General features: G+C 52.2%; 1 protein-coding gene across 1 annotated transcript in view; it reads right to left on the bottom strand.

Moving 5' to 3' along the window:
* Positions 1 to 2,256: 2,256 nt before the first annotated feature.
* The window catches only part of LOC122478449 (liprin-alpha-1-like), a 33,001-nt gene continuing 7,949 nt past the window's right edge, over positions 2,257 to 27,308 (bottom strand). Inside the window, exons 5-13 of the mRNA XM_043572048.1 lie at positions 26,138 to 26,284; positions 24,474 to 24,608; positions 22,844 to 22,927; positions 20,746 to 20,877; positions 17,783 to 17,862; positions 14,515 to 14,659; positions 9,653 to 9,804; positions 8,816 to 8,988; positions 2,257 to 2,627 (exon numbers count right to left, since the gene is read on the bottom strand). Coding sequence (XP_043427983.1) covers positions 8,820 to 8,988; positions 9,653 to 9,804; positions 14,515 to 14,659; positions 17,783 to 17,862; positions 20,746 to 20,877; positions 22,844 to 22,927; positions 24,474 to 24,608; positions 26,138 to 26,284 — 1,044 coding nt within the window. The 3' untranslated portion in view covers positions 2,257 to 2,627; positions 8,816 to 8,819. The remainder of the gene's footprint in view (positions 2,628 to 8,815; positions 8,989 to 9,652; positions 9,805 to 14,514; positions 14,660 to 17,782; positions 17,863 to 20,745; positions 20,878 to 22,843; positions 22,928 to 24,473; positions 24,609 to 26,137; positions 26,285 to 27,308) is intronic.

A 27,308-nucleotide genomic window follows, 5' to 3' on the forward strand; every position in this document is an offset into this window, starting at 1 on the left:
GGTGGGGAAGAGCAGATTGTTACATGTAAAAAGCAAGGAAGCACTCTGTTGTTCCAAATCTCACATTTAACACTAAGGACTAGGAAGTGCAGAAAAAAAAAAAAAAAGAAATCAGCCAGCACAGATTCTGAACAGGAAGACAACAAGCTAACTACGCCCTAACGGAAGAAAGATGGGAAGGATTACTCCACAAAAAGGGAACGCAGCATTCAGAGGAGTAGCCGATCAGTCCTGGCAGGAGAGACAGTCCAGGAAGATGAAACCCAGTGATCGTCAGCTGTGCCCACCACACACGGACCACGGGTCACAGTGTCCATCCGCCAACCCGATGGCCATGTGCTCACCGTGGCGGGGAGGGAAGGAACCGTCCCAGAGTCGCCTGAGCGACAGGGATCTTGTGCCAGAGCCTCATGAGTTGGCCTGGTGGTGGCTGCCAGCCCCCGGTGCGGGCAGACCCTCCCGCCTGCCACACCGGCTGGTGTAAGACTCAGCACTGGGTCTGAGCTTCGGGAGAAGCAGCCTAGTGGGTGCCAGGGGCTGAGACGATGGGGAAGGATGCAGCCCTGGGCACTTCTTGGGACCTTGAGAGGACAGCAGCAGGACAGGAAAGCCCACACACAGGATGGAAGAGGAGTGGAGACTGGGTGGAAAGCACGCGCCTGTACACACATGCGCACACGCACACACTCCAGTCTCCTGGGGTCCTGGAGGAAGAGCAGCCTCAGCTGGCCCTGACCGTGGAAGAGTCGCCCTGCCCTGTTGGCCTATTGCCTGGGCCCCCGGCTGCACTGATTCCGGGGCCGCCACCCTAGGGTCTGGGCACTTGGCCCTCCTGTGGAGGACACCCCTGTCCTGAACTTCCACTTCCAGCTGTGGTATTCTATCAGCTGGTTTCCACACTACTACTTCCACGTGGCACAAGTGCCTTCATGGCCCCGTGCACCAGAGAAATCCACGGCAGCCACGTCTCAAGTCAATGGCAGCTTATTCTCACTAGTCTTTATTGACAGTGGGAAACGCTCCACTACTGCCTTGAAAGCCAGCAAATAATTCCGTGATAAAAATAGTTCAAAGTAGACGGTACCTACTTTGTCATACAATCAGGAAGTTCACAAAAGATTAATAGAAAGACACAGGGAAACTGTCAAACGTCCAATGTAAAGAGACATGTCGTTTCTATCTCTGTAACAGCTGCATAAGAAATAAGGCACCATGATCTGAGCACATTCCTGGGTGGCTTTTTTATATGCCACCTCAAAATTATAAGTTACGTTGGCTACTTGGATAACCTGAAATGGCTGTCTCCTCAAAATCTACACATGGAGATGGGGCGCCTGGGTGGCTCAGTCACTTAAGCGTCCGACTTCAGTTCAGGTCATGATCTCACAGTTCGTGAGTTCGAGCCCCACGTCGGGCCCCGTGCTGACAGACAGCTCGGAGCCTGGAGTCTGCTTCGGATTCTCTGTCTTCTCCTGTCTCTGCAGCATCCATGCTCATGCTCTGTCTCTCTCTCTATCTTTCAATAATAAAGCAACATAAAAAAATTAAATAAAATCTACAAATGGAGAATGAGGTCCACTCCTTAAACTTGTTTACAAACAAATCTAAACAGCTGATTTCCGTAAGAACAATAAGGCCTTTATTAGAGTTGCACTACATTGTTTCCAGGATCTTGCATCTTGCTCTGTGCTGAGCACCCAGCGCCCTGGCCCGAGGTGGGAGACAAGTGCACCCTGATTGGTCCTCTGAGAGTTCTGCTGCCAGGGTCTAAGGTTCGGGTTGGGGGGGAGAAGGGGGCGGGCAGGGTTTCGGGGAAGAGGTGGCCAGGTTGCCCCACCCAGGCTTTCTGGGGCCTCAGCTCCCAGGTTGTGCGGGTCACTCCAGGCAAACTGCCCAGGCCCCCAGGGACCAGGCTCAGAAACAGCATACCGGCCTGGGAGATTTTCACAGTGTTTCCATCAGCTTTCCACTCCAAGTTTCGTTAGCTGATAGTTAACACCAGATATTTTTACTCTGTTCACACTGCAGAAGAAAGCATTTCTTGCTAGAAAAAGTGTAGTTAAGGTGAGTCATTAAAATACAATGACAATTGCTGCAAATTAAGTCTGATTATATCAAAACCATGGTTGGAGAGCTAAGGGACATTCGTAAAGGATAATGCAGGCTGTGTCACGGTGATTTTGCAAACGTGGTAAAATCCTTTTCTCTGTCAGGGTTTCTTAACAAACAATTAAACAATGATAATTACAATACGTGCACAGGTTATAAAAGCCCTGTATTTGTCGTAGGATTTATACATACAACCATGAGAGTACATACACTTGAAAGACTAAACTGAGATATAACAACATCAATTGATTCCAAAGGATATTTATAGCCCGGATATATATGAAAGTAAGGAACTATCTATAGGGAGTGACAAATTTACAGAAATGTGCGAAACATTAAATGCTAAATGAGTTTCTCGATCCTATTCACGAATTTTTCAGTAATTAAATACTGTAATAAAATATCTCAGCGTCCATATAACAAGGATTAACAGATGAAAGATCTGGTTGAAGTTTCAAATGTAGTCACTGCTGGGCTCTGCGTGCTGCAAGACCATCGGTAGAAGCAGTGTGGGTAAACTGCAAGATAAAGGAAAGAATCAGTCTTAAGACATCAGCCCGAAAAGCACCTTCCAGGGCCCCAGGTGGGGCCTAGCACGTGCCCCCCCTCCCCAAAGACCTTCCTGGCTGAAGAGATTTGAGAATCTAGAGAACATATGAAGCATTTTGCATTACCAATGAGAATTATTCGATTGAGTTCATACTGGCTTAAGACTGAAAGTTACCAAATTAAAAAAAAAAAAAACAAGATGAAGGAATCAATCAACTATTCTTTTTTTTTTCAGGATTTTATGTAATCTCCACTCCAAAATGGGGCTCAAACTCACTACCTTAAGTTCAAGTGTCATAGGCTCCATCTGGCCTCCAGCCAGGAGCTCCCAACAATCAAACACTGTGGCTGAGACAGGAAAACAGAATGAGAGGAGAACAAAGCCCACCCCCCGAGGCCCTCAGATCAGGGAGAAGAGGGCTGGGCTCCGGGGCCCACACCCGAAATCTCCAAGTTCAAACTCAGCCCCTCAGAGGGCAATGTGCTTCCACTTTTAAAGCTAATCTCTCAACTGAGAGGCCACCAGCGTCACTCACGTGAGGACTAGAATCCTCTTGGGCCTGGTTCATTCAAGAAGGTGTGCGTAAAACAAGCCAGCCAGGGCCTGCTGACCTAGGAGTTCCACCAGACCAGGCAAAGGCCACTGCCACTTGCTCCCGAACGACCGGGAAGGTCAGCTCAGACCTGGAAAATCTCCTACTGCTCCGACAGCAATCCTGCCTCCCTACCACAAAAGACATTAGCAGACACTGAAGCCAAACTTCTTTTTTTACGAAAAGAGTGGAAATACAGTTTTCTCCGGAAAAACTGAGAACACACCAACCTCGTAAGTGTAAGCACACAAACACCAGAATCCTCTTAGCAGGTGTAGAGAAGTTCATGTGTCTGTGTGTGTGTGTGTGTGTGCGTGTCTGTGTATGTGTGTGTGAGTCTGTCTATGTGCATCTGCGTGTCTGTGTATTTCTGAAGTCCCTAAGTGAGCCTGCTGTGGCTGTCCTGGCTCACATGGACATTGCGCAGACAGGACACGGGGTGTCCGACTGTGGCCTGCATGGACGGTGCCCTCTACTCACCAACAGGTGGTGTCGGCAGGATTAAGACATGACTGCCTGAATCTAGCCTCTGTGGTGCAGATACTATGCCTGCTCCAAGCAACACAAGGGGCAGCGTGCAAATGCAGCATGCGGTTAGTCTTGAAATAGCACATGAGGGCACAAATACAGCCACACACATTCCAAACCACAGCAGCAACCACTGAGGGCTCCCGGGGCACTTCTGAGTGGGGTTCTCTCCACCCGCAAGCAGCCGGGGGAGTCCCCGGGAGTTCACTCTCAAATAGCAATGGGGCAGTAGAGGCCATGAAAACACTTTCGCCGTGTCCATCTGCCATCTTGTGAAAGAGGGGCCAGGGCTGCCCATCACATACATAGCTCTGCAAGTGTCGCTCTGAGGCTGGTCCAACGCTCTGAGGACACCCACGATGCCTAGTTGTAGTAGTTGAGAGAATACGCTAATATTCCATCAGATAGAAAAGTTAAAAAAATCTCTTTCACTGTGAAACTTTGATAAGCAGAAGTGAGGAGTAACCTTAGATCATTTGAGCCTGAGCATGCCATAGCATCTGAACGCCTTGTTACATATTAAGTCGGCCATTCTCCATCAGTGTTCACATTCCAACCCAAGAGCCTCCCATACCTCCGCCAAGAGGCTGGGGCAGAGCAGCACGTCACATACAGACCAGCAGCATCTTCTCTGGCTGCATAGAGGACAGAGAGGAAGTGACCCAGAAGCCTGCAGGGAGAGTCTCGCTGACCCAGCAGGTAAGTCAACAGTGTCTTGATCTACATTGCTATCTCTAAGAAGGTGCCCTCCTGAAGCTTCTATCATCATCCTGGGAAATTACAGGACACATTGTGAAATGAAAACCAAAAATATATAGTAAGGTTACCAGCCCTTTAAAATGACCTCACTCTGCAAGTTTGTTACAGCTGTTTACCCCCATTCCTGAGAGCCATTGGGGGCCCCCTGCCCAGACGGCTGCCCCAGGCGGTAAAGGAGGCAGGGCCATATTTGTGCCAGGACCCTGACCGGGCACAAGTCAGGACAGTCCTGGGCTGACTGGACCTGCCGCACTGTCTTTGTGAAATCACCTTCCTGCTATACAAGATACTACCTTTTTGTTTTCAAAACAGTCTTTAAACTGCGGACAGTGCTACACGCTAAGACAGTCCCACCGCACCCTTTCACGTGTCCTATTCTCGTCACACTCGAGTGTTCTTATGGCAACGAAGACAGTCTTAAGTAGTGGTGTGGGAGTAAATCAGTCCTGGTGTTGTATAAGGAGAAATCAACACTTCGTGTCTTTTTAAATAAACGACTGTAACCTTCCCCCAGAGCACAGGGCCCTGGACTGCAGAGAGACCTCCAGCCGCCCCCAAAGGCAACTTACAGGCTCTATCGCCAGGCTGCCGTCAATGTGTTATGATGTGAAAAATATTTCTCAAGACTATCAAAAGTCAAATACCAAAAGGAAAGAAACCAAACTCCTCACCTCTGGTAAAATATTGGTTTCTCAATAGCTCGTTGGTTTGGGTGTTTTTTACGTTTTTGCAGGTACATTTATGTAGTTTTGAAAGAGACACAAACAGTATGAGTTGTGGAAGGGCAGAGGGCTAGGGAGAGAGAGAATCCCAAGCAGAATCCCCATTGTCACCGCTGAGCCCAACGGGAGGCCCAAACTCACGAAGTGTGAGATCATGACCTGCGCTGAAAGCAAGACTCAGATGCTTAAATGATTGAGCTACCAGGCACCCCTGTTTGTTAGATTTTCAGAGAGAGAGGGAGAGAGAGAGAGAGAGAACGATTGTGTGTGAGTGAGATAGGGGCAGATAGAAAGGGTGACAGGGGACCCAAAGCAGGCTCCACGCAGACAGCAGCCAGCCCAATGCTGGCCTCAGACTCACAAGCAGTGTGATCATGACCTGAGCCAAAGTCAGACACTTAACCAACTGAGCCACACAGGCGCCCCGAAGCTCATTTGCTAATAAATTAAGAGCTAAGCTTAACTTGTAAGGTAAAATTATCTCCGCATTTGGAAGAGTAGTCTGGTACATGATTCCTACAAACATAATAATCTACGTTCCTGTTTTTTTTTTTTTTTTTTGATTTTACTTTTAGGAAATCTCTACCCCCAACACAGGGCTCAAAGTCACAACCCAGAGATTATGAGTCACGCTGTCCTCTGACTCAGCCAGCCAGGCATGCCCAAATATAATACTTAACAGTTAACGCAAATTTAGAGATCATTAGGCTGAAAACTTATTTCACCAACCCTTTGGTCAGTCCCCATGACCAAAAGGTGGTTCAACTCCCATTCCAAGATAGTACGAGGCTGAAGTCACGAGCCAACACCCCAAAAGTTATGTCAATCTAAAGGATGACAACATATTGCAATAGCGTCGAAACCAAGACTTCAAACTCAAAACAATACCCATTGAATCCTAATAGTGTATTTTCAATCAGAGATGTTAATGTGGAGTCCATTAATGGGCTTGATTTACTTATCTTTGAGAGGCAGAGAGACAGCATGAGCAGGGGAGGGGCAGAGAGAGATGGAGAGAGAGAATCCCAAGCAGACTCCAAGTTGTCGGCACGGAGCCCGACTTGGGGCTCGACGCCACCAACTAGGAGATCATGACCTGAGCCCAAAGCAAGGGTCGAGCGCCGAATCATCTGAGCCCCCCAGGAAGCCCACAGGAATGGGCCTTTGGGGAGAGGGGTCCATGCTCTCCGGGAAATTAGACAAGGGTGCCGTGGAGGGGGGTTTGCAGTGGGGACACTGAGGGCATTCCCCAAGGTGTACAGTGTTCTGTAGAAGGATCAAAAGATTCCTGATTCTCCACTGAGCCCATGAGTCAAACAGAATTCCACAGGGAAATCAGAAACAGAAGCCATGAAACTTCCACGTGGCACACGAAGCAAGAGTGTTTCTCTCTCCACATAAGAGCTAAACGCACGCCAGTCTCCCGAGCCTGTGAGGGGAAGGGACAGGCAGAGCTCAGGCAGGAGGAGGCAGCACCGAGGACTCCGTGCCGCGCAAAACAGACCGGGTTTGGGGAGAGAGGACTAGCTGTGCGGTGAAGCTACGCGCTGCCTTGCTCCAATACAGGTTGCGGGGTCTCCAGCAGGAGAGCAGTGGGCGGGTGCAGACGGCCCGGTGTCACCTGTGTGTTCTGGGTCGGGATCTGCACCAGAAGCGCCAGGGCGGTGACATCGAAGGTCCCGTCTAAGGCCATCAACGTGCCGTGAACTCCACCGTCTACGCGATTGTTGGCCTCCTCTTTAAGGCCAATCGATAGGACCCAGCGAATCACCGGGTCCTTCCTCCAAACCAGCACCTCTGCCGACAGTAAACACCCATGGCCACGGTGGCTGCCGAAAGCTCTCTCCATCACATCCACACCCTGTGATGCAGGACAAGGATCTCCGCTCTGTGCCCCAAGCCTATGCTTCAGCTGCACACTCCGGGTGTTCTGGAAAACCTTCCTCCCGTCAGACAACACTGTTGGCCCCGAGCCTGGGCGCCTTGTCACTTCAACACAAACGTCTCAGTTCTAATCGCAAAGCCCGCTTTGTGGACTCAGTTGAAAATCAGAGACACCTGCAAAGACTCCCCAGCATATGAAGAGACTGTGACGGGACACCTCACTTTCATGCAAAGTAATAAATATTGCATCTCCTTTAGGAGACATCGAAAAATCACCAGATGATTCACTAGTTACTTCTGGTGAAAGACTGCTTCTGTCAACTGTGAAGAGATTTAAAATGAAGTACACAGTACAGGAAACACATATACCCAGTTCATTTCCAAGGTCTTTCACTAGGTAAAATAACAGTTGTTCAAACACATGGACACGCTTAAAACACTTACAGATCGTGATTACATTTCTCTGTAAGAACTCTGTAAGAACTCTGTAAGAACTCTGAGACTCATTCTCCTGAGGCGGACATTGTCAACACTAGGCACCTTTCGTGGAGCCTTATGGGGCTCTACCTCACCGCCACCTCCCTGAGAACTTCACTCCTCATAGCCCACTGTACCCAGAAGCCTTACCAGAAACAGTCGGTTAACACATATTTTATAAGTGACGTGTATATGCTGTATTCCTTCATAAAACAAGGTAAATGTGATTAAGAAAACCATAAAGAGGGGAAAATACGTTTACAATACTCTACTGCATGGAAACACATAACTTGCACACAAGTGGACCTGATCTTCAAACCCTGGCTGTTCAAGGGTCAACCGTATGTTTCTGGGACTGGCCATGCATGTCCACAGAGACCACAGTATGATCCACTCTCAGACACTGCGTTATACCTATGGTAACCCAGAAGCCAAGTCAGCGATTTGAACATCTCAGCCCCGGAGAAAGTCACCTACACACACTCTGTGAAACTGAATCAAATGCTGGGGCAAACGACTCAATAAACGCTGTCCTCATATGACCAAGTACTTAAACCGTACCTCCCGAAGATGACAAAAGAAACGTAGGAAACACAGTGAAATGTTTTGGCCAATTTTGTGACCTCTGGACTTACAAGACATACACATTTCTGGGAGCAGTGGGTGTGAGAGCCAGAGGGCACTTTCACGAATCTTAATGTTTTCATTACAGAAAGTATAAGGATGTGGAAGAAAACACACCGGCAACATCTAAGGGACCGAATTTTCCCAGCATGGTTCCAGGAGCAAAAGGCCCTGGAGGCCTTTTTATGTCCGTGGAGGACATAATACTGCTTTGCAGCTATAGAGTCTATTGAACAAACGAACAGCTACTGCTTTAAAAACAGGTACAGCTGAAAAGTGCTCAGCAAGGTGACAAGCAACACAATGCTTATTTTTTAAAGTTTTTGGTGTTTTTCAGCTTGTCCGCCCAATTTGCTGAGTCCCAGGGCACCTTGGGAAGGGTTTTCAATTCAGTGGCTCCAATCCAGTGGCTGTGGGGAAGCAGAGTGATGAAATGGGAGGTGGGGGGTGTCCACAGCCACGTGAGGTCTCCCGACACGGGGAGGGGTCTGCAGGCAGAGAGACCACGGATCTAGAGGAATGAGGCCAGTAAGACCACCCACACGCTGGAAACACGCAGGGGACACCAACCTGGTCAGGCAGGCTCGTCGCTAGCGTGGCTGGGGTGGACCTTTTGTCTTCTGGTGAGCAACCAGCGGATGGATTTTGTGATGCCCTTCTTCTTGGGGGCGTTGGTCAGTGAGTCCTGGCTATTGCTAGTTTTGCTGAGGCTGCTCAAGGGGCCATCCCGAGAGCCTGGGGATCTGGGGACGCACAGGAGAGCATCTTCCACGCGTGCTCGTCACACGACACACCGCCCCACGTGATTAGAAGCACAATCCCCCAGCTTCTAGGGAGGGCTGCGCCCTGGGAGCTGACACTCTCTCCCTCCCAAGTATATCTGGAGTCCAAGCACCTTGGGTTGAGAACGCTCGGCACCCCACCCTGGCCGTGACCCGGGAGCACGGAGGACATGCACACCTGAGCCACCCCAGGACGTGGTGCGAGGAACAGAGAGGCTGCTGGAGCTGCCTGGTGGGGGTGGGGGGAAGAGAGCATGGCTCCTGACAGCCCCACAGGGCACAGTGCGGCCCAGGGGAGGAGCCCTAGGGAGCATGTCACCCAGGATCCCCCGGGAGGAAAAGGGAGGTCTCAGGACGGCTGGTGCGTAGGATCTGAGCAAACGAGGCTGCCCTACAGCCACCAGCATCACAAGACTCTGGTCTTTTCCCCCTGCCTTTTGCTCTGCTGGCCACACCCAGGGCACCCAGGCAGGTATCCCAAGAATGACGTGCACGTAAACTCGGTTCATTGGCCTCTCTTTGGAATCGCTGTTCCGACCCTTTCTCCCCCATGTAGAGATCAAAGGTTTCTCAGAGCTGAAAACCAGCGCACAGGCATGTCTCCTACGATGCCTGTGCCCCTTACTTTGTGGCGTCCCTGATGTCCTCGTGGCTGGCCTTGTGCAGTGCCCCTTGCTGCAGCCTGTCCAAGCTCAGGGACCTCTGGGAAGAAGGAGCTGACGGTACACATCGTGTCCTTGCCGTGCTATCTTGTGACTCTTCCTCCAAAGGCAGCAACTGTGGGGTGGAGAGGAGAGTGACATGAGTTCACCGTGCACCCAGACAGAGGAGCACACAGCCCTGAAATCACAGGCAGCAACTCATTTGAAAAGCTATGAGCTGTGCTTTGTGCAGCGTCCAAAACGACTTCCTAGGATCGGCCTAACGCCAGGCGAAAGGGTGGATTCGCGTCCGGGCAGTGGGCCCACTGAGACCCCCAGCCCATCTGCACCGAGGGGTGTACCCTCCCCAGGACCTCCCACCACCAGGAGCCTGGCCACAGAAGGTAGAGGCGGAGACCCAAACCATGTCACCATACACCACGGCCAGCTGAGAAGGAAGGTGTTTGTTTCCTGACGCCATTCAGGGCAAACCCTGGTGAGCACGGAGCCCTCCCATGCACGATTGTCCAAAGCTCTTTGTTTGGGGGAAGTGGAGCGAGCTTGTGGCCTAATCCACTGTCACCTCTGGTGGCGATGCAAGGCTGGAATCTACGGGGACGTGTGTAAAGTGACAAGGCACCCAACCCCCTGACCCCACACTCGGGTCTGACTTCTGCTTCTCGGGGACATTTCGGTTGATGTTACAAACTGATGGACTCATCTGAAGCTTACAGACAGTCTGCTCGACACGGTGGAGACACAGCGTCCCTTGGCTGCCGTCACGACAAATGAACCCCTTCAGACTCCATTTTTCCTTGTGTGACAGGCTGTGGGTCTGCGGCTATGTGGCTGTGGGCCCTGGAAAGGACCGTGGGGCCATGGACCCGCCAGCGTTACGACCCTTGACAGGTCCTGGTGGTGAGGCAGGGCCGGATCTCACGAGACACACGTGTAGGACTGGTGAGACAGGCACAGCCAACTGGGTTTGTACCAGGGCCTCCGAAGCTGCATGGGGCTCGGGACACCCATGGCGGTCAGCACCAAGTGGAGCTGAGCTCAGGGAAGACACAAGCTTAACCAACAGCTCCAAAACACCTGCCTCCTCTCCTGATTTCCTGACAATCATCAGACAACAAAAGGCTACCTTAGCAGGCTACAAATTATCCACATAAAACCAAACAGGGTCAGACTCGCTCAACACAAGTAGGTTTCATACCCAGGTGGAAGCAAGGATATGGAGAAAACAAACCCAAAAGGGAACAGGACAGGGAGCCACACTAGCGACCAGGCTATGAGGTGAGCAGAGACGGAGGGTTCCGGGAGCACACCCTCCCCTGTGTCACAGCGCAGTCCACACACAGGCCCCCGCCCAGCACTGGGTCCTGCCAGACTTGTGCCTATGGGCCATTTCAGTCTCAACCAAAACGGGAGGCTCCCGCCAGGCTGGGAAGTGCAACGCCCGTGCTGGCCCTGTCTGCATGGACCTGACGCCCACTGCCCGTACACCTAGACTTCATCCCCCAAAACCTCCAAAGAGCCCTCCAAGTAACCATCAGTGAGCTGCGGGAGCAGGCCGTCCTGCCTGGGTGTTCATCACAAGACCCTCTGTTCCTTGAGAAAGTCTTGCTACCGAAGAAAAGGCAGCACGAGCCAGCAGAATGCAGGGCGTGCTCTGTGCCCCGGCGCCGATGTGAGCTCCTGATCTCTGAGGACCGTGCACCGAGGGGCAGGGTGTGGACACCCCAAGGGCCATGAACCTTTCACTGTCTTCCCTTACCAGGCGACCAAAGCAGGAAAAAAAGACGGTGATGAATACACCCCGGTCACAAAACAACCAGGGACCGAACTGGCACTTGAACGCAAGAATTCAACTGAACGGACACACCGTCTGTGCAGTGGAGGGGCTCCCCCAGCTGCCGCCCAGCTCTGTATCAGAGGCACGGCCCTGTCAGCGCATGGCTGGGAAGGTCTGGGATGGGGGTCCGGTCCAGGGAGCAAGGCATCCCAGTTATGAGGCGGACTCTCTGGTCGAGGGTTCCGTCCCGAGGCACGGCGCTTCCCCATGAGAATGGGCACACCCACATCATTGTCCTCTGGACACAGGAGGTGGCCTGTCCCAGCGAGGGGCACTGTAAATGGGAGAAGGGCGCCCGAGCAAAGGTGGGGTATGTGGCAGAGTGGTGTCGTGGCCAGTGTTTGCCCGGCAAAGTGTCCTCATGCACAGGATGAGCCTCATGCCCAGGCTCTCAGGCTCTGGTTGCACATCTGGAAATGGGCTAACCACACAAGCTGTGGCTCGCGGGGATGTCTGTGAGGGCCAGGTCACAGGATCCTAAACCACTGCACACACCAGGTGGCGAACCCTAAGAGCTCTCTGAATGCTGCTGGCTACGGCTGTCAAAAGTGGTGATCTCGAAATCGAAACTCTATGCCTCTGCTTCAGTAATTTCTCTTCCTAGAAACTTCTATGTCTCATGGAACTAAGTACGCAGCGCAGCGAGCAAGACACAAACGCGAGACAACGGTGAGCTCTGGTGGCCGTCGCAGGTACCGTGGAAACCGCACGCCGCGCTCGAGCTCCCAGTGGCTCCTGTACTTCCCCGCACACGCCAGCCGCTCGTCCTTACCCAGCTGTGGTGCTCACTGTGAAGAGATGGGCACTCTCCCCCACACCACACACAAACACAGCTAGGTTGCACTACGAAACACTTTCGCTTTCTCCGATGCTTCCTTACATCACTAGGCTGACAGAGGCATGCAAAGGAAGGAAGAGAAATCAGATTTACTGCACACTTGGAAGCTACAATTTCCCAGACCAAACGAGGCAAACATATTTTAAAGAGAACAACAGGACGGATATAATCGAGAGAAGATTTAGAAACAACCACGCCTGGAAGCAGCACTTTGTTCCACCACACATCTGAATGTAATAGGTTATTCGACATTTACCAGAGACACTACCAATTATCACTCAGGGATGGAAAACTCCATTACAACATACACAACTTATTAAAACATGGCATCTTGTAGAACAGAGACATCTAACAGGTGCCTATTCGAAACTTTCCTGTAACTGTTCTCCTTGTTGAAAACCAAGTTACACTTTTACAGTATCACCCTAGGGGATGCCGAAGTTCCCGCAACACCTTGGATAACACCAAACAAACCCACTCTGTTAATGCCCTGCTGGACGTGAATGTGAAATCCTGACCTAGAATTTGATTGACAACCTCTCACAAATCACTGTGCTGGTTACAGGAGGGTGTCCTGGGCAGGTACGTGATAAAAACGGGCTCAGGGGCAGGTGCCGGCTTCACGTTGTAGGAGTCCTGAGTTTCAGTGTAGAAGGCAGTACTTGTGCTCAGTAAGCCCATGAGATTTGGAGTCCTGAACACGAGTGTCGGCACCGCAAAGCGTGCTGTCTGTATCGAGCTTCCGTTCGTCTATGCTCAGTGCCTTATCTCTTTTGAAGAAACACTTCGTTTACAAATTATTATCTGGATCATACCCGTATCCTCCTGTACTATACAGTGATACGCTAACGACAATTTATGCCTATTGGGGCAAAACCCCACTCTCTAATGACAAATGAAGATACAGGAGAAACAACACGAGCCAGCCACGAGTGACCACAGACGCTCCAGGGCAAAACAGCAAAATGACAAAACACAAACCACAGAACTTTTACCCTGTGTCTCCTTCCAGCTAGCACTGCGTCTCTGCTCCCAACCAGAGTTCAAGTCCTCCAGAAAGCTGCCCCTACTGTGTCTACACAGACTCTGGAACTCTGGCGAGTGGGCTTTAGCGCAAGGGCTCCTGGACCAGACCACCGTGGTCCTCGGCCTCCACCTTGCCTGGCCCCACCCAGCACGACCAGGCCACCGGGCTCCCTTTCCCTGAGCACCTGGCTCACTGAGACCAAGCTCACCGCTTGGTCTCTGCCAGTTCTGTCTCTCTCTCTCCACTGCCACACTGGGCAGTGCCCAGAGAGCCACCCTTGCACTCTGGGGCTATCCACAGGTGCCCATCTAGGGACTTGTCAATCATCTGTCAAACAGAAATAGATAACTAACACACATATCACCTTTTACTTCCCATTCGCTGCTGGTCTCCCCTCACTACACTGTGCACACATAGGGGTGCAGGCCTCTCCTCTGACTTTTTATCTATTTATTGTTTTCTTTGTTTTATTTCAAGTGGGGGAGGAGCAGAGAGAGGGAGAGAGAGACAATCCCAAGCAGGCTCCAGGCGCGGTCAGCGCAGAGCCCCATGCGGGGCTGCGGGGCTCCGGGTCTCGATCTCACAAACCCAGAGATCGTGACATGAGCAGAAATCAGCAGTCGGACGCTTGACCGACTGAGCCACCCGGCGCCCCTCATCTGGGTTTTTCAGTCGTGCTGCACCCTAGCCTGGGACGATATCTGCACCAAACTTGTTCCATGACTACAGGTGCTCAAAACTTACACAAATATATAAAAATATACGCGGCTGAAGAGACAAAGGACAAAAGTACTTAAACTCCAAAGGTGAATTCTTTGTTGTTTAAGGATGAATACACATGTTCATTTAACCTTCGTTAGCGTTTCAAACCCTTACTACTTTGCATTGTGCTGTGCTTAACACTAGGTCCTATCTGAATCCACATTGCTACTTTACACAAAGAAAGAACAAAAGCTCTCAAAAGTAAATTCTAAGGCAGCAAAAGAAGAATGGGGGAAGGGGAAAAGAGAAAGCAGCCTATCAGTCCTTTAGTTCCAGAAGAGCCTCACAGACAGAGGAAAAGGCAGGTGACATTGGAGCAGGCAGGTGGGTCCCACGAGAGCCCCCAGAGGATGGAGGTCCTTGCCTTGGAAGGCTCATGTCGCAGACGGGCCACACGGCCTTTCCGGTGGCGCCGCAACACCGCGCTGCTGCTGCTGCTGCTGCTGGCATCCGTGGGGCTGTCCGCCAGACGGAACCTGGAAGCTGGGATGCTGCCGACGTGCGTCCGCCTGAAATACGGAGGAAAACAATCAAACAAACACGCACACACACACCAAGGTTGTTATCTAAAGAAAAGTGGACTTTGTCAGCCAGGCCAGAACCCATCCATTGGGAAAATGAGGTCAGAGAAAAAGGTCTCCAAGGAAGGCGTCTTTGCCCCCGGCTCCAGTGCAAGCCCGCTAGCCGGGCCCTGTGGAGACAGGGTCTCCCGGGCCCAGCAGGTGCAACGCATCCCCGCGGCCCAGACGTCCCCGAGGTGGAGCAGCGCCTGCCCCCAGTCAAGCTGTCGTCCTGCGTGTCTGCACCACCTCCTGCCCAACTGACCGGAAAGCACTCCTATACGTCCCTCTGGCCTTCACCTGCCATCGGCCCACGTGTGCCAAGGCCCTTGCTGTGATGCCAGGTGACCCCAGGTTTTCCTCCACCAGCCACTATCGGGCGCCCCAGGGGCAGTCGCAGCAGGATCCTCGGGAACCACACCTCGCAGCTCCCGTACACAGGAGGTGGCAATGCGCCCGGTGTTTCCAAGGCAAAAGCGTCTCTGGCCTCTGTGCAGTTAGACTAACAGACAAATGTCCCCCTTGGCCACAGAAGTCTCCAGAAAAGTTCCATGGAGCCCCGAGCCCCTAGGGTGGAGTCACTTAATTGGGCTGTCAGCTGCTCCCCTCAGCAAAGGCTCTGGGCACGAAGCTCTGGGCAGCAGCTGTGAAGGAGCACCGGCCAGCGCACGTGCCCGGCCTCAGCCACGGGCTCACCCTCCACACTTGAACCCTGCACGGGAGTCCAGTGGCTCCTTGCTCTCTGGAAAAGAAGAGAGGCTGCCTTCCATTTCACCAATCCTTATGGTCTCGGGAGACAGAACACGCCCATCTGATTCACATCAACTAGAGAGGGGGCCCCTGGCGTCACCCCTTGTGGCCTGGAGACAGAGCCACCACGACAGGGCGTCTCCTCTTTGGTGCTTCAAGCTCTTCTCTGCAGCCTTTCAAGAAACGTCATTGACACGTGCTGCTTCAGGGTACTGATTGCTTCTAAGACAGCCAAGTCGGGACTGCCCGCTGGCCACAACCACCTTCCCCTCCTCTGGTCCCCCCATTCCCAGAACAACTGCTCACCTGAGCTCAGGTGGTCTAGCTTCACCGCTGTGCGGCCACGACACATCGCCAATCGGGGAGAGCCACACACGCCACCCCGCATGGGACCTGGCATGGTTCATGGCTCCACTGAGGTTCGCGTGTGTCCCCTGACTCTGACACCCTATCTCAGGCTCCCTGGCTCCCGACCCCACCACCCTGCACCCAGTCCTATCCCAGAGCTCTCTCCCATCTGCCCCGCCTGCATGTGGAAGTGGGTCTGACACCTTTCTTTTCCTCTGCAACCCAGACCATGTCATCTTGCTAGAGGACGACACAAACAGAAGACGTGGCTATGAGGTCGTGCCAGGAGGGCTCAGCTTTCCAGCCTGCCTGCCGCCTTCCCAGTCTCGTCCCCACGGCCTCTGACCACTCACGGCGACACAGCTCCCAGCAGCCTCTCTTCTGCCACCAGACGAGAGAGCACTTTGGGAGATGGCTTCAAACAGACCCTGTTCCTCAGCCGGTCTCCTGCCCGGAGACTTCTGACCACAAGGCCACCTGTGACCGCGGCCAATGCCTCCGCAACCACGGGAGCACTGCGATCCTCTCTATCTTTCTCCTTGGCCAGCTCACCTCAGGCGGGTGACGGGCGTGGACGTCCCTCTTATGGCAACTGCCCCACGGTGCCACCCTCCAGGGGCCTGCACAGCCCCTTCCCTTGAGAACTCCAACATGCACTCGAGTGGCCTGCACCGCATCCACTGTTTGCTCCCTTGGCCTCCTCACACATACCCGTCTTCAAGCCCTGGAATGGTGACGCTCAGCACACTGGTGTCTTGCTGGCGAGGATCTCCGTCAGCCAACCAAGAGGCTGCTCTGTGCCTGGATCTTCCTGGGTGCTTCTCTCTCTGGACACACATTCGCTGTGCCACCAGTACTTCGGTGGACAGGGAGGGCCGCTTGTGACTCTACCTGCACTGACTTCTCTCTCCTACAAGCAGGCTCAACAAGGACAGCCACAGCACACCCTCGACTCTCCCGAGAGCCCCCGTCGGCAGCCGAACAGACCCCAGTGAGGCCTGAGTGGGCCTGCCTTTGGAGCAGGAGCCTCCTTCCTGCACCTAAGGGGGCCTAGTCAGCTACTCGAGGCACTGTCACACCAGAATGACTCTCACATGGTACCCATTTCCTACAAAGAAGCAAGCAAACCTTTTAATACCTCGCTGACAATTACTGTCTGCAGGACGCAGCTCACAAGCCGGCTGATCCACCCCCTCACAGGCGACTCACCAACGTCCCAACAGAGTTACAGCGATTACATGTCATTCTCCAGTCTTTTCAAACATATAAGAAACTGCGAGCACTGCGCTAACCCCACCAATGTCAAGGTGACCTTCACAATCATGGCCACGTGTGCACTCCCATGGTGACCCCACTGGCGTTGCGGAAGGGACCAGAGCTTCCAGGGATGCTGGGCCGAACCTGGCACGCTGGACCCCTCCTAGCCCCACACCATCACTGCCACACTCGGTGGAGGGAGGCCGCAAAGAAACCCACCCAAACACGAACAGAACTTGCCCTAACTTCCACTCCTCCTCCCATGGCTGCGAGCTCTGTCATGCCTCCCGGTCTCCTGAGATTCCAAACCTAACCTCTGGAATGAGGTTGTACTTCTCCCTCTTGCCAACTACTAAGCTACCGGCTCCCTGAGCTACATCCAGTCACTCTGCCCATTCGGCCAAAGGATTCCTCTGGAAGATACACAGCAGGTGCCAACATAGGTGTTTGTGAGGTGGTTCATGTTAGGCACGGTGAAGGGCAGTGTCCCCCCCAGCCCCGCCCCATCATCAGTTAGCCGGTCCCTGGAAAATGGATCGCGTCAGACTACAACACACTCAGGGTTATTGTGTGTAACTCTGATCCGGTTCGGGTCATACCATAGCACACCCACGGTTCTACTTTGGAACCATGAGCTGGTTCACGTCATACTGGTGACAGAGGGAAGCCGCCCCCAGCCGCATCTCAAACAGATCTGTGAACCGGGAAGTGTCATACCCGTGGTGAAGCGAAGAGCCTCTCACTCTTGCCCGCTTTAATATGGCCCTCAGTGCTTCCAAGTTCCGTAGAAGGTGATCCTGCAAAGCAGCAAATGACAAGGACACTCACTGCAAGCAAGGTTAACTAGTCTTTGCATCAGGAGTCCGTTCAACACAGAGCACAAACTGGTAGTGGCCAGAGGAGAGGAGAGTAGGGGCGGTGGGCAAAAGAGATGATGGTGATTACGAGGCATCAGCATCCAGATATCAAATAAGGCCGTCACGGGGATGAAAAGCACAGTACAGGGAATACGGTCCGTGATACCCTAAGGACTCTGTATGGTGACACACGGTGACCACAGTGATGGTGACGAGCAAAGAGTCACGTGTGCAATTGTTGAAACCGTATGCTGTCTACTTGAAACTGATACAACACTGTAGGTTCATTAGAATTCAAGAACAAATGGAAAACACTACTAGCATCAAGTGTGCTGAAATGCTGACCATCATAACCACGATGGGTAAATTCAGCAGTTACAAACCCCAAGACCATTCTCTCCAAGAGTCCTCCAGGAAACACCCAGATCACCAAGTGAACGTCCTAAACCCTACTGAACAGTTAGGTCTCAGGCATAGCAAGGTTACAGAGGAGAAACACCGAGCCACTAGGACTTCTTCCTAATTATGTAGAGAGGAGCAGGACTTTCTGGGCGGTGGGGGAATAGCCCTTCTGTGCAATAGGCACGTGCTCCATCGTGGACCCTCTGCAGCCCAGCCTCACGTCTGCACACGCAGCACCAGGGAGCAAACCGACGAGGAGCTTCGGTCACACAACTAGCCCCTAGGCAGTGCCGTCCCAGGCCGGAGACACCGCCGCACGTGGCTAACTGAGCGCCCAAAATGGGGCTGGTCCCAACCACAGGGGATGGCACTGTGAGATGCCCCGTGGGTTGCAAGGACTGAATGTGGAAAAACATTGTAGAGTAGCTCCCTCATGTCTACACTATTTACATGATACAATAACATGTTGCTTGCATCAGGCTGCATGAAAACTAAACATCACCCGTCTGTTTGACCATTGCAACGTTTTTTTTTTTTTTTTAATTTATTTTTGGGACAGAGAAAGACAGAGCATGAATGGGGGAGGAGCAGAGACAGAGGGAGACACAGAATCGGAAACAGGCTCCAGGCTCTGAGCCATCAGCCCAGAGCCCGACGTGGGGCTCGAACTCCCAGACTGCGAGATCGTGACCTGGCTGAAGTCGGACGCTTAAGCGACTGTGCCACCCAGGCGTCCCTGTTTGACCTTTTCAAATGCAGCCTCGAGAACCCTTGGGATGACACCCGTGTCACCTGTTACCTCCCTGCTGGGCTACGCTGCACTCAACGAAAGGTTTACGCGAACATTTTAGCTTTCGAGCGAACCCCCGAAGGGACTCAGAAATCTGAACCCCATAGGCTGCTCGGCTCCAACTCCGCCACATGCGTGCCATTCAGACTTGCGAGCGTGGGGCCGCTCGAAAGCACAGTGGTGGCTCGCCTTGGAGGAAGTGTGAGCCCCAGAGGTCCCCTGCTCCTTTCCAGTCTCAACCGATCACTGAATGATTGAGAGATGGAAATACCTTCTCACGTTGCGTTTCTTATAACTGTTTTTTCAGATTGCCAACTTCTCCTAACAGAGTCTTCTGAGAAAGGTACACACAGTCCTTTACTGTTGATTCTTTCAAACGTTCCACATGCTAGAGCATGCCGATGTTTCTCTTTACCATAACGCAGCACCACAGACAAGGCATGGAGCGGATGGCCATACCAACGAACCGGGTCACATGACCACAGAGTGAAATGCTGTCTGTGAAACTGCAGTAACAGCCTTTACTCATACTTTGTCCATGTACAATTTCTTCACGGATCACTGTCTGACTGTAAGTATGACAAGTTCCTAAGTTTACTTGCAGCAGGTACACTGGTTTGTACTAGCTTTTAGGGTCTGTGATGCCTCAGTCACTTGGGAAACCTGACCTAAGTTTCGTACATATACTTCCAATCTCACATACAACTTTCTACCGAAAGGCTGGCCCCAGTGATCAAGGTAGAATCTCACGTGGGGTATAATAACGCACCTCATAATGGGTTTTACCCAAAACAAGTGTGTCGTGTAATTAGCATTGCTCACTGGTGTCTCCAAGTGCCAATCTTAGGGAAGATTCTGGGCTCATCTACAGGGACACAGGTGTCACCAGAACCGGTAGTATCAGGTCCGCATCCAACTGTCCCCACCAGAGCTTCTCTCACAGAGATGCTATGATACTGCTTCCCTCCCGTTACACCTCAAGTGTATCCGTTATGATGGTGTGAGAGTCCAGGCTTCGACTCTTTGCAACCCAGATGAAAAGAGGGAAGGCAGGAGATGGAACAGGAGAAACTCTGTTTTCAGCTGGTTAAATGCCTGACAGAACTGCGCACTCCTACCGGTCGTTCTGGACAAAAGAGGTAGAAATTAGCTCCCCAGACAAGAACCAGGCTGAAGGTTCCAGCACAGGGGTGGCAAACGAGGGCCTGCCGACCACATCCAGCCACCGCCGGGTCCTCTCAACAAAGGGTTATCGGCACACGGCCCCTCCCCTTAGTTATATACTGCCTATGGCTGTTTCTGTGCCCATCTTTGATTAGCATGAAGCTAGCTTACTCCTTACGTCTCAGTTAGGAAAAGCCTAAAATACTCACTCTCGGGCCCTCCCCAGACCATACTCCTCTTCTAGACAGTGAGACGCACCTTCCCGCACACATACGTCGGGCAGGGACAGGACACTGGGAACTTAACGTAGGCAGTGGGTAACAGCCTGCAGTTTTTCCACGTGAAAGAATCATTTCTACTTTCTGCAGTGGCTGTTAGCCTCTGCTCCACGCTGCTCCTCAGGATCACAACGTGAGCGTCTCCTCTGTGAGGATGGGGGCACTCAGCCGCTGTCTCTCATGTCCTACCTTATCTTCCGCAGCAGCCATTCTCTCTTGTAGATGACGCTGAAGTCGCTTGTCCGATTCATACAGGAGCTTGTCAATAGTGCTGGACAGATGTTGATTAGTCTCTTCCTTTAGTTTTTCTCTCTGCCTTACCTGAAAGAGAAGACGCAGGCTTCAAGCCAAAGTGCGAACACCGGCTCAGGCGTGCGAATGACCAGCGGTGTGACCCACACGCACGCCATCCTCGGCTGCCCCTTCCCACGGCACTCTTTGGCGTGCTTGTGCGTCACTGCCAGCACCGACCTAGCGGGGCACAGAAACGCAGGAACCTGCTTCCCAGGGGTCATCACTTAGCAGGTCCCTTTGTTTCTGGGAAACAAAACACGCATGGGCCCTCACGAATGTCCTCATTATTAGCTCTCAGATGGGCTCAGGAGGCAGATGTACATGCAGGAGAGCATATTCTTAAGGGGATCAGCTGATCTACACACGGGAGGAGGAATATTCCGGGGCGGAAACAGAAGCTCGGATCTGGCCTCAGGGGGAAAGAAATGAATCCATTGACAAAACCCAAAGATAAAACAAAAATCCCCTTTGGGAAAGATTCAGTGGTGAGAAAGACTTTCACCTGTTTTTCGTGAAATTCACACATCTCCTGAACGTTTTGTAATGGAAACTTGTATTTACCTCAGGTAATTTCCGAACGTAACCGCAAAGTTCACGGGTCTGTGTTTTATAGAACTCTCATCAATCGTATGGTTTAAAAACTTGTTTCTACCGCATATCCTGAATTAACCCAAAACAGAAGCGGCGAGGACAGGCCGGCAGGATTCAGGGGCTCCTGCCGGGCGCAGGGCCGTGGGGTACGGGGTACACATGTGCCCTGCAGTCGGGGGGCCCAGGGAGGAGGAAGAGCCCTCAGGACACACCCGCAGGCTAGGCAATGGACAGTCCCTCCAAGTTCGGGCTTCCTCATCTCTAAGCCACACCTGCTGGCACCTCTTTCCTTGGGAGCAGGCAACAGAAAGCACGACCACCACACCTCACACGCAGCAACGGTCATCACTTGGAAAAGACCCTGGCCACCCCACAAGAAGGGATCAGCACCCAAGTATTTTTCAAGCAAAGCAGCTTAAAAGTGTCCTTGCAATTGTCTCAGTTATAATAGAATCCTTATCTCAACACCTGTCCCTCCAAACTACCATACAGTCCTAACGGCAATGAAGTGCTTCTCTAAGTAGGTGAGGTCGAATTCTCGGCCCAAGAGGCTAGCGTCTGGTTGTGCTCGCTTGTGTGCATGTGTCATGGCGGGCTGGGGTCGGCCAACCGAGCCGTCACGCTGGCATCAGAAGCTTCACTCCGCGGAAACTCATGTTTTATTCTCTGACCCTGAGGGCCAAGCACACGAGTTTCTGGTGTAAGTTAAGGGTGAGTGTTTTGAGTTTTCTGGTGAAAACAAAACCTGATGGCCTTGGATGGACGTCCCAAGTTGGGGAGGCTGCTGCCTGCTCTGTCTCCTGGGTGTTTCATGTTGACGTCCGACCAGCTCCCGCAGGGAAAAATCTCAGGGGATTCAAGGGACAGGGGCCTCCCTTTCGTCAAGGCTCGATGACGCTATTCCTCTTCTTAGGAACATCTACCCCGACCTGTGCCTTTACATCTCAAGTAGAAATTCAGGATGTGGGGACCAAGGTCAGGCCCGTGACCTGATTTCAGGACCTCAGTGTCATGTCCTAAGGAAGGAGACCCCTCCTCTAGGCTGCCCTACCCCAGGCCAGTACCTCCGCTTTGGCCAAGGGACACCCACGAGGTCCCGCGTCAACCGTGAGTAGCTGCTAATGAGCTGGTGGGCACGGTGGGCTGTGCGGGTGCCTCCACCCCTAGGCGGCACTGCCTACGGGGCCCCAGCGTCCAGAGAACATTGTCCACAGGCTAGGAGTGTTCACTAACATCCAACTTGCACAAGAGTGCACTGTACCCCTGATGGGATCGAGAAGGGGCCTGGCGTCCACGTGGGGAGAAGTGGGAAACAAGGGACCACTCCCTACCCCCACACCCCCAGCCTGCGCCTCATCCTCAATCACTGCCAGGTGCGCGGCTGCTCCGCCCGGACACGTACCCGCTGCAGTTCTTGGTTCTTTTCCTCCAGCTGGGCCTCCATCTGGCGCAGCCTTTCTTCCATGTTGCCACGCCTCTGCTCGGCCTGTGGGCGACAGCGGGGTCAGAAGAGCTGGCTGCCCCACACCACACACTGTGCCTACGCACGACATGCTGTGAGCGGCCTTCTGCCTGCTCACAGTCCCTACAGGCCTCATGCGTGCCAGTGGGAAACACTGGGCTTCCTTGCTGGTGACCGGGGGTAGGCAACGGTCTCATCCCCACCCCGGGTCCCGGATCCTTGGACGGTGCCTCGTCCCCCGGGAGACACCCCTGTCCACTCAGCAGCAAGCGGAAAGAGCAAACAGGCGTGCTGCCTTCCTAAGCTGGGAAGTTACTTCCAACAACTTAGCTTCCTCAGCAGCACAGTGTCCAAAGACAAAGGGTCGGGCTACACGGCTGACCAGGGACAGGAGACAGGACAGGCGAGAAAAGAAACAGAGACTTGGCATGCAGATCACAAAGGAGGAGAGGCTCTGTTGGAGCCTGGGCCTGTGGGCGCCCAATGCCGCCTGCCCGACTTGATGGCAGCCTTGAGGGCCATTATCCCGTGACGAACCCACCCCCCTTCCCACTGGGACCCTCACTGCACTGGAACCGGTGACACAGAAGCACCGACAGGCTCCCTGCTACAGGTTCCCTCAGCCCAGGTTCCGGAAGGATGGACTGGCTGCCCAGTCATGTGCTCCCTCGTCCTGTGTGCATCACTCGATCCCAGCACAGACTACATCATGTCTGGAAACTACCTCTTCAACTGCTGCCTTCCTCTGTGGGTGGTGAGGGCTGTGAGAGCTGGGAGGGCAGGGACTGTGTCTGGCACGTTCCTCGACTCTATTTGTGGAACCTCCGAGTGAATTCCTTAAAGATTTATTTCTTAAAGGGGTGTCTGGGTGGCTCAGTCAGTCGGGTTCTGACTCTTGGCTTCAGCTCAGGTCATGAACGCAAGGTTTGGGCGTTCGAGCCCTGGGTCAGGCTCTGTACTGATAGCATGGAGCCTACTTGGCATTCTATCTCCTTCTTTCTGCCCCTCCCCTGCTCATGTATGTGCCCATGCTCGCCCTCTCTGTCTGTGTCAAATAAATGAACATTTAAGAATTTTTTAAAATAAAAACGATTGTGTTTAAAAGAGGATAGGATTTTCTCATTTCTCGGAAAAATTCTATGCTTTCTTTGTTTTTTTTTTTTTTTCCTTCGGTAAGCTCTACACCCAACGGGGAGCTCAGACTCATGACCCTGAGATCAAGAGTCCCAAGCTCCACTGACTGAGCCGGCCAGGCACCCCTGTCCTTCTCTTGCCCAAGGCTACTATCTTGAGCTTTGAGTCGCTGACTTAAGTCTGAAAAGCAGTGAGTCTTAGATGCAGCCAACGGCAAACAGCACACGTCAGACAAAACCGGAGGGAACAAAACTGGGGATGATGCCTGCTGTTTGAAAAGCATTCCAATCTCAGACAAAGTAGCACCGAAAACAGATCTCAGCTGGTTCGCGGACTTTGGCACGCCGACGTTACCGGTGAGAAATGAGATACAAGAACGGACCGCCATGAAAATGACATTCCCACCATGGGACCCAGAAGGAAACGGGGGCCCCACCTTGCAGAGGGTGGCCACCCTCTGGGCCGGCTCGGCTTCCACCTCGGGCAGCGACTTGGCCTTCCTCGGGGTCGGCTGCAGCTTCCGCTCCGCCACCTCCAGGCGCTCTTGCAACTGGCGGTTTTGATCCACAGTCTAGGAAATGAAGGCAAAGCATCAAAGTGTAGCAAGTCTTCTCTCCGTTTCCATTTTTATTAAAGTGAAACAAAATCTGAATGCAGAGATCTGCTGTTAGTTCTGACCGAAGCCAACAGTTTGGTAGGTGCTTCAGAGTAAACCTTTCCTTTCTGCAAGGAGTCACCCACGGCCTTGGTCCTCCTTTCACTACGCAAAACATGTCTTGCCAAACTCTTTGCTCTTCTTCAGTATCTTCAAAGAAGTCTTTCCAAAGACAAAGTTCCCACACATTAAAGAAAACCCATCTTCTGGAGGAGCTTGCCCGTTCTTCCTGACCAGTAAACGAGAGAAGGGTGAGGTCCTAACCCTTCGTAAACATATTTATACTGGGGTCCGAGGGCTCCCTACATAGGACATTCTGAGGTGGGCACATCAGCCAGCACAGAGCTTCTGAGAGCATGCCTGATGCCAGTTGAGTTCTTTTTGGAAGTGTACCATTATTCAACAAAAACACTCTACCTCTTGACCAAAAACGTGGAAACCTTCAACGTGGAAAAGTTAGACACGAGATTTTTTGTTAAAGGACTTGTAGGGAAGCCGAGGTGGCTCAGTCGGTTAAGCGTCCACCTTCGGCTCAGGTCATGATCTCATAGCTCATGGGGTCAACCCCGCCTCGTGCTCTGTGCTGACAGCTCAGAGCCTGGAGCCTGCTTTGGATTCTGTGTCTCCCTCTCTCTCACTCTGGCTCCCTTTCTCAAAAATAAATAAGCATTAAAAATATATAAAGTCATTTTAAAAATCATGTACAAGGTGAGGTTTTTGCAAGGTTAACGTTTGTTCCCACAGACTCCTTCCATCTTCTGTGTGCATATAGCTCTGTGTGTATATACAGACCGCGTATCATGCTTTAAAACCCTCCAAAATAAATCACATGCTGTACACATAGTATTTCGTGATCTGCCCTTTACACTCATGCTTTGGAACATGTTACGTGCTCTCAAACAGCATTCCTCGATGTCATTTTAATGGCTTCCTAGTATTTCACTTTGATTATCATGTTGGGTCGACTGACACATTTGACAAACACACCAGACAAAGCTCTCTCTGTTTCCAAGAAGCTGGATGTGGTGTTCCTGTTCAATGCCGGATGACCTGAGACAACCAAGGAAGAGACGTGCTGCTTCCCAAAGCACAGGGTCTCACATCCTCACGCCAGACTGTGCTTCTGCCCCGGCCATTCCCCCCGATCTCAGGTACTAACCAAAATGGCCAGCTGCCTACACATTCCCGGCCACTCCCTGCTCCTTTGGAAACAGTGCTAACAGGCAACAGAGTAACGTGCATGTAAGACAAGACAAAGAAGGAATCAAGGAGGGGAGCCCCATAACATGCTTCCATAAAATTCGAAAGAATTAAACCCTGGACGTTGAAGTAACCCCGCTGGTCAACACAAGAGTCTAAGATCCTAAAACCTTGACATTGACACTTGGTCCTTAACTTGACTTGTAATTAATAAAAGTGGAATGAAGTTCAACGAAACCAACGACCTGTCGATGCAGAGAGTCCTTCTTTGCGATCTCGTTTTCAAGTTTATCCTTGAGGTCGTGCAGAGAGGTGGCTTTGTGCTGTGCCCTGAGGCAGCGCTTCTCAAGGGTAGTGATCCTGTCTTGCATGTCTTCCTTCTGGGCCACGGCCTACAGCAGGTATTTCAGAGGGAAAACAGGGAAAGAATTAGCGTACGACACATTAACACGCTCCAGACACAAAAACCGGGCGAAATCCTCATTTTCCAAACAAACAGAAAAGTAGCATCCTCGGGGTACCTGGGTGGCTCAGCCGGTGTCGCTTTGTGAGTTGGCGCCCGCCCCGCGTCAGGCTCTGTACCGACAGTGCGGAGGCTGCTCAGGATTCTGACCAGTTACCCAGGCTTATTCTTTCCCAGGTGTTCAAAGACAAACGGATAATAAAGTCTCCCGGAAATCACCTCGGTTGCCTCCGGACACCGTTGAGCTTTCCACAGAACAGCGACTTGCCTCTGGAGGCACACACCATGAGACAACCATCCTTTTTCCGGGGAAAAGGTGGATGAAATCTCATCCAATTACCACAGAGTTGAAGCAGCAGTGTTAACAAATGGAAGCCAAACTCCACCTTTCATATAACTGGAAGTCATCTTCTATAGCCTAACCCTGTAACAACATTGTATCCCATGGTATCTGACACTGCCAATGGAACCAGAACGTCCTGCCCTGCTTTTCTTGTCCAACACGGGAAAGATTCCTCTTCCAGCCCTCCGTGTTTACTAAGCAATTTATGTCAGCAGTCTCAAGAGTGAAAGTGATGAGTCCTAAGAAATGATTTCCTAAATTCTCTGCATCTTGAACTCTGCTGAGGGGTCTCTCCCCACCTTTGCCAAACAACAACTTCACTGAACAGGTTCTATAATTTCTGCAAATACTTTTGTTTTAAATTCTGACACGATCTCCCCCACACTAGGGTACTAAACAGACTGCTCGTGCACTTACACCCTCAAGGGTCTGACAGGGTGTTCCGAGGTGGCATTTCCGGGCTGGGGGTGGGGTGTGCGGGGACTGTCCGCAAAGGGCAGCTCACAGTGACAGGAGGAGGCACAGAGAAACCATCCTACCCTTACTAGTTTCTGTGACAATGATCAGATTCCCATCGACGTCCACACGTGCAGAAGCGGCCGCACTCCTC

The sequence above is a fragment of the Prionailurus bengalensis genome, unplaced genomic scaffold (assembly GCF_016509475.1).
Source record: "Prionailurus bengalensis isolate Pbe53 unplaced genomic scaffold, Fcat_Pben_1.1_paternal_pri Un_scaffold_66, whole genome shotgun sequence".
NCBI classification, from domain to species: Eukaryota; Metazoa; Chordata; class Mammalia; order Carnivora; family Felidae; genus Prionailurus; species Prionailurus bengalensis.